This window comes from Periplaneta americana, chromosome 11 (assembly GCF_040183065.1).
Source record: "Periplaneta americana isolate PAMFEO1 chromosome 11, P.americana_PAMFEO1_priV1, whole genome shotgun sequence".
In the NCBI taxonomy this organism is placed as follows: domain Eukaryota; kingdom Metazoa; phylum Arthropoda; class Insecta; order Blattodea; family Blattidae; genus Periplaneta; species Periplaneta americana.
In genome coordinates, this window is record NC_091127.1 from 26,075,439 (window position 1) to 26,087,502 (window position 12,064).

General features: G+C 36.2%; 1 protein-coding gene across 5 annotated transcripts in view; it reads right to left on the minus strand.

The window, feature by feature from the left end:
• sp3 (phosphatidylinositide phosphatase spermathreecae) overlaps positions 1–8,980 on the minus strand; it is a 73,390-nt gene extending 64,410 nt beyond the window's left edge. For 2 of the 5 annotated variants that reach the window (XM_069839162.1, XM_069839161.1), the window contains exons 1-3: positions 8,407–8,977; positions 7,877–8,262; positions 102–356 (exon numbers count right to left, since the gene is read on the minus strand). In XM_069839162.1, coding sequence (XP_069695263.1) covers positions 102–356; positions 7,877–8,262; positions 8,407–8,533 — 768 coding nt within the window. In that variant the 5' untranslated portion in view covers positions 8,534–8,977. Of the gene's footprint in view, positions 1–101; positions 357–7,876; positions 8,263–8,406 lie in introns of all 5 variants that reach the window. The other 3 variants (XM_069839160.1, XM_069839158.1, XM_069839159.1) reach the window with 3 other exon arrangements.
• Between the last annotated feature and the right edge of the window lie 3,084 nt (positions 8,981–12,064).

Genomic DNA, 12,064 nt, shown 5'->3' on the forward strand with positions numbered 1-12,064 from the left:
CATACATACACACACATATTCAGCCTACTGTAGCAGTATTTGTTACCAAAATTTATTAGAACTACAAATGAAAAATGTAATAGTGTATAATAATATCTTACATTCAGTGATATGATATCTTGCAACATATGTTTGTTCCAGAAGAATCTATCGTCAACAAATCTCCATAGGCCTTTGTTGTTCAATTCTTTGTTCTTCTCTTTTAGATCACACAAGCGCTGCAGCGAATTCGTGATATCTCCATCCAAACAATAATAGAAGGAATCTGTTTCCGTGAAAACTCGTTGCAGCTCGTCCAGTATACGACGTTCAAACTTTTCCCGATCTTTGCTATCTCGCCGTTTCCCTAATTTAACCTGAAATGATTCCAGTCACCATTTACAAATTAATATTAACACAACACAACCAAGAGCAACATGCCAGCTTCAGTACACTGACGAGATCAGCTTTTGTTAGTTATTACAGTAGCAGTATTCTTTCAACATTAGTTTTACTTTTTTTTACATGAACACTACAAAAAGAAATATATTTCGAAAAATTTACGAAAAAAAAACAAATTTGCTTAGTGAACACTGAAAAATAAATTTGCTTAAAATTACCATTTGTATACAAGTTACACATGGTACACTTCGAGATTCAGCTCCATATACTGTATGTGTACTTAAAATCATGGTACTGTGTTAAGTCATTTATAATTGGGTGAAACGAGAGTTGAGCGACTTCCGCCGATTTTGGAATAGACACCGACGCACTTGAACTGCCAACATAGCTAGGAAAGTGCGATTAAGTCTAGCCATATTTGGTGTTAACAAAGTACCTGAATAAGAGTATGTTAGCCTATTTAATTAAAATTAAGATGTTCACAAATAGGCTTATTGGTATTTCTTTACTATTGCGTTACCACGTTAGGGTACAAATTTAATGTATTTATGTCCAGATTATAATTTTTGTATAAAGACTGTGGGGTCACTGCTACAAGATATCCTAGAGAAATTACTCAAGCAGTTGACCAATTGACCATATAGGCTACTTAATTATTATAGGCCTACATATATGATGATGAAATTGATGAAGGTTCAGGAGGAATTACTCGAGCAACGGACTGTAATTTAATCGTTGTTGGTTATACATATGATGAAATTAATAGACCTACCGACATTAGTAAATCAAGTCATTATAAATAATTACTGTATTGTCAGGAGTTTTCATTAAAAATATATTTACATCTTAAGTCTATCTTATGAAAACTTTCGGCTTTTAGGTTTATGCCTAACACTTCTTTTCTTTAAATACGCCAATGATTGATGAAATTGGGCAGTGTTAATACAGTACAGGTACTATCGTTCAGATTTATCATGGTTCTGAGCATTGAATAATAAGTCCATAAACTTCCGGGAGACTTAGGCATATTATTCCGGTTAAACGAGCATTGAGTGACTTCCGCCGATTTTGGAATAGACACCGACGCGGTTAGGTTAGGTTAGTTTAGGCTTTTATTATCCCGTCAAGATGTATGATTTTTTGTTTTCTATGATGGCAGTTCAAGTGTGTCGGTGTCTATTCCAAAATCGGCGGAAGTCGCTCAATGCTCGTTACACCTATAATTGTAACGAAACATGATAGGCTAGATAAGTGAAACAGCTACTACATAAAAGAAAAACTCTTATGTTTTACTATATATTCAGTGAAGTTCGGTAAGGAGTCCTCTGGTAGCCTGGCAGGCATCTAAACAGTACCCCAATTCCTGCCACACATGACCAAGAACATCATGAGTAGAGTCCTGCGTTTGGTTACCCAAAGCCCCCAAGCAACCCCCAACAGTGTAGGCAGCGAATAGGGATTATAAAGAATGGACACTTCGCGTCGGTACCTTTGGTGTAGCCGGACCGATTTCAATGACCTTCAAGTCAGCTAGAGCGTCAGATTCTGCTTTCTCCCTAGAGTTGGCGCTGACATCACACCAGCTAGCAGTCGACACAGCGGAAATATAACACATACAATTAATACATCTAGGTACATTATGTACTCAAATAAAATAAATTGGATCCATAAAATAATAAATCCGTCATTAACTGTAATGTCTAGACTCTAGAGTTCCTTTATAATGAGAGTTGAGACGTTGACCCCAACAACAATTAAAATAAGTGCTGAAAATGGAAAAACAAAACTCTTATGAGAAGTAAAACCATATACCTATATTATATTATATACAAATATTAAACGAATTCGATACTTAATTTTATAATGTATTATATTATTTTATAATATAACTTATTATATCTGAAATACAAAATATTATTATTACATCTAGTTTGTCACTGAGAAATAAGGAAAAGCTGTTAACTTGAATTTATTTGAAGCAAAGCGTTACTGGATTATGCAATAAGGTAGGCGATGTTTGGATCCTGTGTCTTAATTCTATTCTCAATTATTATCTTAGCATATGCTCGATTACACTACCTCTAGCGCTTGAAAGTGGAACTAGCCGCTGGCGCACAGAGAAACAAAACACAGGAAAATTCGCTCAGTGTCCATTCTTTATAATCCCTATTCGCTGGTGTAGGTATGTATGGAGTATAGCTCGGGGGCATCCAACGCTACTTAGTTCAGGTCTGTTGTTCAGTGAACATACAAAAACAAAATAAAGCTAGACGGTTGGTGAGGAGTGCTACAAAGAAGAATTTGGTAGTAAGCACGTCATTAGGAAAGAAGAAAATGAAGGTATTTTTATAAGAAAGAAGGAAAAATATTTCATTTGAAACACTTAAAATGTTTATAGTCATTGATTGTAATGTGCAGAGACTCTTACAGCACGCACTCATAATTTGTTTTATTTTAAGTTTGTGCTGACATTTATATTTTTTTCATTTGTTAATTCCAAACTTTAATTAGATCTAAAGTATCTATATGCATTTTACTTATTGTAAAAATCAGGGGTAGACAAATTCCAGGTGCCAGGTAGCCATAGTGACTAAAAAGTTTTATGTGGTGCCTGAATTGTTTATAGCAGAGGTCTGCATCGGACATTTTCGCTCGAGCGCCAAGTAGTTCATAGCATAATCAGATAGGTAGTGCACATGCATGATGGGTAAAATTGTCACGAGTGATAAATCGTCGAACGGTATAAGCCGAGTGTTAGACATTCGTTCTTGTTACAGTGATGAACTGTGTAGTAACATCATAGATGTTTATCATTTCAAAACTTTGCAGTTTTCAACTAACCTCTCCATAGTACAACTACAAAACTTGCTTAAAATGTAATATAAATGTTGTAGGTAAATGTTTTTTTTTTTTCCCACACAGGAATGATTTTGTTTTTGCCACATCTGATTGACGTTATTGGATGTAAATGTAATTATTATAAACGGAGAACACAATCACGATAATGCAAGAACCGTATCAAGTTTTCTAGTAATAATAATAATAATAATAATAATAATAATAATAATAATAATAATAATAATCTCTAATAATTAGTGTATCAATCTTTGCGTCTGTAACAGTTGTGCAGCATGATTTTACGTTTTATTATATTTTCTGTGACGTTATCTCTGTAACGCTCTTGCCAAATTCTGAGTCATCATATTCACTCTGTTTAATTTTTTTTTATCCACTTTATATTTATATATGTTTATTTTAATTTTCTTTCTACAAAATTTATGTAAACATTTAATATTGTAAAATTCATGTAGGAGAGTATACTGAGTTCTTCTGGGCTACCTCCAATGGGAGGCAGTTATTATCTTATCTGTTATTAATCTACTGCTATATCAATAATATTTTGTAAAACGTTTCTACATTGTCGCAATATATAGGCAGAACACTGTGTATTATATTATATATGTGGTAAATCAAATATTGAATAATTATTAATTAGCAATAATAACTGTATATCGAAGTTTTTCATACTATTTTATTTATAACTTCATGTCCCTGTTTTGGTACATTCCATTAACTGTTCCATTAAATGTTTGTCATAAACTCAGAAAATAAAGCCTTATTTTTACCGTGTGAGCAAAACATATGTGTATCTTATCTGTCGCCTTCCATACAAGATAAGACATGTCGGTGAGATGACCTTGTACTGTGCTTCTATTTATTACGAGTGTATCATAATCGATCGTATCTTACTCGAGGGTGCGACACTCGACCGAGTTCAAGCGAGCGATTTAACTCCAATGCAGCACTCTGGTTTATAGAGTTCAAAATTTGTTAAGTCTTCAATTTCTTTTAAGTCACTACGACTAATACATAATGATAACGAAAGTAGTTGTAGGAAAAAATTCGAATGTGTTTTTTAAATTAGTATCATTACATTTCTGGCGCATCTCAAGATATTGTCTGACATACCTTCAGAGCCTCTATGAGAGCATATGTTTGCATTGCATATATATTTAATATTGTTTAATATATTTCAGTAAATGTATCTATATCTTAGCTCGAATGGTTTTCTCAACGCATGTGTGGACAAAATGTGGTGGCTCCTGAAAATAAAGGGGCTGATTTCTTAATTTTTTGTGTCAATTCCTAGTAAAAATTATCTTTTATTGCATATAAGCTGCCTTTAAATAAATACTTTGCTATTAAATAATTGATTAAATGGCGATCTTACTCGTGTTAAATGCTGGGTAACTTTCAGTGCTGGACCCCCGGACTCATTTCACCGGCATTATCACCTTCATTTCATTCAGACGCTAAATAACCTAGATGTTGATACAGCGTCGTAAAATAACCCAATAAAATAAAAATAAATAAAAAATAAAAAAATAAAAACTCGTGTTAATAGTGTAAGCATGTGCGGCTTACAGCTGTTTCGGTGCTTCTTCACACCATCCTCGGAGCCTTCTAGATATCGGCATCATCTCGAACTTCGCTGCCTGTTGTGTGGGTGCGTTCGATTGTTGAAAAGTGTTGAAATGTGGTATCAAATAGTGTGTGTGTTCTGAAATTGATCTGTGTGTTGAGAATTTGATTACGGTGTGTTTTAGTGTGTCTGTATATTTCATATTGTTCTAGTGTGTTGAGTTTTTGGTTTTTGGGTTGTATGTGTAGGATTTCCATGTCTGTATTTATGTTATTGTATGTGTGGTTAGCATTAGTTATGTGTTCGGCATATGTAGATGTATTGTGTCCTCTGGTTATTGCCTTAATGTGTTCTTGTATCGAGTTTGGAATGATCTGCCTGTCTGTCCAATGTAGAAACTGTCGCAACTATTGCATGTGAGTTTGTATACGCCTGTGTGGTTGTATTTATTTGTTTGTGTTGTTTGTGTGTTGAGATGTCTTTGTAGTGTGTTTTCTGTTCTGTATGCTATGTTGTATTTCTGTTTTAACACGAGTAAGATCGCCATTTAATCAATTATTTATATTCAAGTGTTAAAAGTAGTGTACGAAAGATTCAACATGGACTTTGCTATTGTTATTAAATTCAAGCAGTATTTTGTACATGAGTATTATTCCTGTTGTTCACCAACTTATACACACAGATAGATGTTAACACACAGTACCGGTGTGCGGAAAGACTGCTGAACTATTCCCCATTTCAATTCGGTTAATAGTCCTTTCCCCTCTACTCACACTCTCTACCTTCAGAGAAAGGGAAGATGTTGCTGTCCATCTCACAAACGTTCGATTAACTGACTTTCAACACAATGACAAATTTTAATATTCAAAATTTTTACCGGTAATCTACATTTGAGTCCCGCACTGTGGCATCATGGTCTAAAGCAGCGTTTCTCAAACTTTTTTGAAGTGGGGACCATTTTTTAAAGTCAGAACAGTTCCGCAGACCACCTTACTTTTGTTCCCTTCGAAAACAAATTTATCATTCTCGCAGCATATTTTAATACCAATAGGCCTATATTTATATTTTAAAATTGAATTAAGGTTCGGTACTTTGGTCCTCGGTTATGAATTCAGGTGGTCCCTGGCTGGTTACAGGCACGGCGCCAGACGTGCAGGGAAAAGATGTCGCGAAACACCACGTATATAGTGCTTTAAATCCCTCTTTTGTTGCTGAGAGTAGAGTGGGAAGTCGATAGACGGGTAGGGTAATAAATTTCATAAAATGCAGTACTGGGAGAAAAAGTGAAATTCGATTGCCATGTTCATTTCCAAACTCTGAGATTTTAAGCTATAGTGTGATATGCAATTCGTTTGAATTTTATTTTTTCTTCCATCTTTTCTGAAGGACCACAAGGACAGACCTCGAGGACCACAGGTGGTCCAAGGACCATAGTTTGAGAAACGTTGGTCTAAAGTAGGTATTCTGCCTAGGACTCGCATTACGGAATGTGCGCTGGTTCAAGTCATTAAGGCAGAAGAAATTTCGACCAGTGTATGGGACCGCTGCCCACCCAGCATCATGATGCACTTGGGGAGCTACGATAGGTAGTGAAATCTGGTTGCAAAAGCCAGCTATAACAGCTGGGGAGATCATCGTGTAGATGAGTCTAGAGTCTAGACATTACAGTTAATGACGGATTTATTATTTCATCGGTCCAATTTATTTTATTTGAGTAGATAATGTACCTAGATGTATTAATTGTATGTGTTATATTTCCGCTTTGTGTCGACTGCTAGCTGGTGTGATGTCTGTGCCAACTCCTGGAAGAAAGCAGAATCTCACGCTCAAACTGGTTTGAAGGTCATTGAAATACATCCTGCTACATCAAAGGTACCGACGCGAAGTGTCCATACCATATAATTATCTATACGCTGCCTAACCTGTCACTGATTCTCGCCCTTACGAGAACTCTCAATTTACCAAACAACGTAAAATTCTGTATCGTATTCTATAGTAGACCAACTTTCAGCCCTTTTTCCAAATCAAAGAAAATGAACATCTAAAATGAAACAAAGCAGCAACATTATCAGTTTATCCTCAGAAGACAATATACACTACGAAATAATTGCCAAGGAAAATATGTGAACTAAAAATGTGAACACAATTTAAGCTCTAAAGTACAGAGAGTTCCTATGAATACCAATGCCAAGTAGTAGTGTTCAGTCAGCTTAATGACTGTAGTAAGGGCTGAGGAAGCTAAGCTGTAAAGGGTGGATTGAGACTGGTCTGCATAGGACAGCGTGCTCAGAATTGTTCGTACACTGTTGTACGATCACTCGCCACCCACCAACAGATTCTGTTAGGTAAAGGTTGAAAAGGGACCAGTGTTTATAGGAACTCTCTGTACAACTAAACTAACTTGAAAATTCAGTTTCTTTGGTAGGTCTAACACAATTGTAAAGAAATACCAAAAGTTCTCTGAAACAAATTCTAGCTACACTTTTAATGTGTTAAATGAAGAAAGGTGGAGAAGGAACTGAGAAGAGTAGACCTGGGTAAACTTTGGGTGGGCTAAGTCTACAGAAGTCATGTCGACAGCGTCTACCTTGTTGTGGATAGGCTATATCACAATCAGAATCTTAAGGAACATATCCGTGTAGCCTATTTCTTAAATAAATTCGCAAGAAACTGTGTATCATTCATTAACAATTTATTCCCTCGCATTCTTTTACTCTTTATAGGTCCAGGCTAATCGATCATCTGTTATTTAGAACTAATATAAGCAATGCGTGACACAAAACCAAATTTCATGTTGAAGCTAATTTTGACTATATTATCCGGTGTGGCTTAGTGGATAAAGCATCAGCACGTAGAGCTGAAAACCCGGGTTCAAATCCCGGCGCCGGAGAGAATTTTTCTCCGTTCCATTACTCTTCCATCGTATAATTTTGACTAGCTATGGGGGCGGGTAAGGGGTGTTGAATGTTTATGTTGCAGTAGAATAATTGGATTATTTTGTCATGCTTTGTTTTCAATTTTAAACATGACTTTTCAAAGTCAAGGAGCTTCAAATTTATAACTGAACCTCACCTGTGATGTTGCCAATGCTGCAGCTTGCTGAGTTGTGTTTTTAATTGTGTTAGTAGCCGACTTTATCGTACCCCATGTTTTGGCAAATGATGCTTTTTGATGGATATCAAAAATACCAGAACCAGAAGATCCTGTTCTCTTATTGTTTTGATGTTTTCTGCATGGTTTCAGACCTAGATCCACAGAATCCCCTGCAGGCCCAAGTTGTAAAAATACAATAGATTTTATCTTGTAGACAGTTTTACCACCAGGTAAATCTCCGACCGAGGCACTTTCCTTTATGAGCATTAAACGGCTGTCAAGAACAGACTGCAGTTCGATTTTACCAACAATACCATACAAGACACCAAGACATTCTGGATCATCAGCTGATGCCAAATCCCAAGCTAAAAAAAAATAAAATAAAATTATGATATCGTGCAAACTATTACCAATTACACTTATCAACATACATTTCTTCTGTCATGTTGACAATATCAACAGACCTACATTAAACATAAAGAGTGGGAGTGGTTCGTCCCTGATGTTACCTGATTTTGCTTTGAATTCGCCCGTTGTTCGATCCCACCATAAGCCATATTCACCGTTTATGAATATATAATACTGATCAGTTCGGAATAGCTCCATTTTGGGAGTAGTCTTTCCATGCAATGACATAATTCTTTAGTAAAAATCACCACAAAAATACGAAAATGTCACTCAATCTACTGCCATTTTGTTTGTCTCTAGAACTTCGTTCACACTTGACATGCACTCTCGACGAAATCGTATCATATCACTAAATTTCTCTGACGCACAGGCACAACACAATAGAGCTCACTGACGACGACCTAATCTGAATTAATCGACTGTTTAAATATGGCTACTGCAAAACAGCTGTTTACAACCATAGGGATGATAGGGACATAGATAAAAGCGCTGGACACATTTTTTAATTCACTGGTTGCACTGCAACCCCGCAACTCGTTAATTTCATCAAGAAATCCATTGGAGTTTAACGGAACTGTTCTTAAAGTCATCGATCGCTGGAATTCTAGCACTGCCCTCGTAATGCAGTTAATCGAGCGTTTGCACGTAAAGTCGAAAAACGTTGCGCATGGACCTGTGTATGATCCCTGATTACAAAGGGGTATGACTCTGGGTATGATCTATACTATGGACAGAGAAAAGAGCGCACGCAAGCAGTAAAAATTCTGGTTTTTGGAGATCTAGCGGTTTTTTGAGCTGCAGCGGTTTAAGAGATTGAGTTGGTGACACTGATCTTGACAGGTCAGTGTCACCAATTCAGCGATTTTTCCGCTAGATCTAGCGTTTTTCAGAATGTTTAGCGGGTAAAATTTATTACATTTGTATTGCTCATATAAGGATTTAGCGGTTTTTTTAACACACACAGCTATAAAATAACCATATTTTTACATTATTAATAATAATGCAATTTAACGATTTCTGCACTTTATCTTAGCGGGTTTTTATGAATCGCGTCGGTAACACTGACAGGCGTCTTTGATGTTTTCGCTTCAATCAGCTATGAGCCATTGACCTCTTGTTAGCAATGAACCCCTCTCTTATAGTTCCCTTGGCTGTAACTTAAATTAGATGGTAGTGTATTGCCTGCAGGGATTTCCTCTTGAACTGATTTTTTTTTTTTGGTCTTCCCTAACTGTAAGGCAAATGTCAGGTAATCCCACGACTAATCCTTTGGCTGCATCTCGCTAACACCAATTCATTCGATGATAAGTAATTTAGGAGTTGAGTGCCATTTGATAACCTACTATAAATTCACCCCACTTTTTGCAGCTTTTCTCAATTAGCGCAGAACAAACAACTTTCATATCTTCTAGAAACAGCCTGCGCCTGCCAAATAGGTAATACGAGTATCTGGGTTGTTACATCTCTCTTCAAATTCCACAGAAACATATTTCATGTTTCCCTAGTAGTACCGTAGGCTACCACAGATGTGTAGTTTACAGAATATATTTTTCTTTAAAAACTGTGGAGCATTCAGCAAGTATTTTTTTTTAGTTGGTTATTTAACGACGCTCTATAAACTACTAGGTTACTTAGGGTCAGTGGCGATAAATAATCCTGGTGGTGCACAAATATTTATTATTATTATTATTATTATTATTATTATTATAGGTACTAACTACTACATAACTATTAACATATGTTACGTAGGTATAGATTTACATAATTTTGTTAGTCAAGAAATTGCAGTTAATCAGTTTCTTATGTAGGCTAGCTCCAGTAATAGCAAAGTAAAGTGTTCAATTTCCATTGCAGTACACCGTAAATAATATTGTTTTCGCTATATTGCGTTTTATAACACAGTTCACACGTTCACAAGCATTCGATACGTGTGTCGTCTCATCAGCCTTAACTGCTAAAAAGTCAGCAGCTTTCTTTATTTCTTTGAAATCTCATCATGGCATACATCAAAATGGCTTGAAGGACTTCGTTCTGCATAGTGTTTGATGTGCTCTTAAACACTGTTCCTCTTTCCAAATGTTCCTTAAGAGTGCGTCTAATTTAGAACTGAAATTGAAGAGGCCAAGAAAAATACTAGCGTTTAAAGATGAGTTTCCATGTTCGTGACCTCTTAAAGCCAACTCAAAAGCTCCACAAAACCGCACGCACTTATCTGTTCTTGGTAGCTTTATCATTGTGAAGTGCAACAATCCAATTGTGTCTGTATGTTTGTTTGACCCAACACTGCTAATTTAACATTATTGTTGATGTGTGCAGCTGAAGAATCGTGTTTTTTAATTCTTTCATTCATGTGCTTCAAATCAACCATACCTGCAGAACGATAATCAAAATTATTTAGTTACTACAGACAGTCCTAAATTCAAACAGAAAAATAAATAAAATTCATAAAACGTACTTATTTTTGTCAATAAATGTTCACCATCGAACAATAGGCAAGGAAAACAAAATACAGCGTCTTTTACATTGCAGCTGCATATTGCATTTTTCATAAGTCCGAATGTTGAATTTTCTTGTCACTTCTCTATTACTGTTCTTCGTCACTTATAATTTTAATTCATGTGTAGGTCTACCCATCTTCTTTATTTTGATCTTTTCGTGTAAAGGTCTTATAGAAAATTACACATTTAAAAGAATTTGCACACTATTCATTGTAACATTTATGATGGAACGAGCTTGAGAACACATCTGAAAGTGCTCCTAACCCCTCCTACGCACACTGTACTGCCTCCCTACCATGGTCCAAAGCCTGCCAGTGAAACAGTATTACTGCGCATGCTCGAATGGAACAGTGTGCCGAAAGTGTTGAGCGGGAAACGTAAGTCCCAGGCGTCAACAAGAACAGTACACATGCAATGTTACTTTTACATAGTATTATAATAAAGAATTATGTCGCTCACATAGTCTACTGCAGCTCATTGTTATACATTTAAAAACATGCGTTATTTGAAGAGGTGGTGCACTGCTCCAGTGCTCCTTAAGAGAAATCGCCACTGCTTAGGGTTGATGAATTGGTAATAGTGAATGGTATTTGGCGAGATGAGGCCAAGGATTCGTCATAGATTACCTAAAATTGTCCAAAATCCATAATTACCGGGGAATATAATAAGCTCTACAACTTACCAATTAGATGTGAAGTGGGATATTTACGGTCTCCCAATCTGCTTTCAAAATATCCCCACAATTGCTACACACACAACTATCAGATAACACATCATGATTAATTAAGAACTCTTGTAACTTTTCTTCACTCAATCAAATAAATTCTACTCATTCGTTCTACACCTGTTCACAACACACCATCTACTCCCATTGAAATCATAAAGACAAAAGACGGTCTACAACCCCGAGCACAACACATCATCCACATGTGTGCCTTATGACAGGATCATCTTGGCTGTGAGATAACTGCACATATACGGACTTGGTTAATAAAAATCTAAACTAATCAAACCTAACCTTCGTATATGCTTATGTAACTAGAGCATGAAGGGAACTTCTTGATTTGATCTGGAATGTGCACGCGAAAATAAATCCAGGTAACGATCATGCTGGCACTACACAAGAGGTCCGTGCAAGTGCCACAGCCAAAATGATCCTGTCGTGAATCTCTCCATTCACTTCCATCGAAGTCATAAAGACAAAAGACAGATCTTGAATACTGCAATCGATCAACCAATCGAACCTCCCTCCCCACTGAAA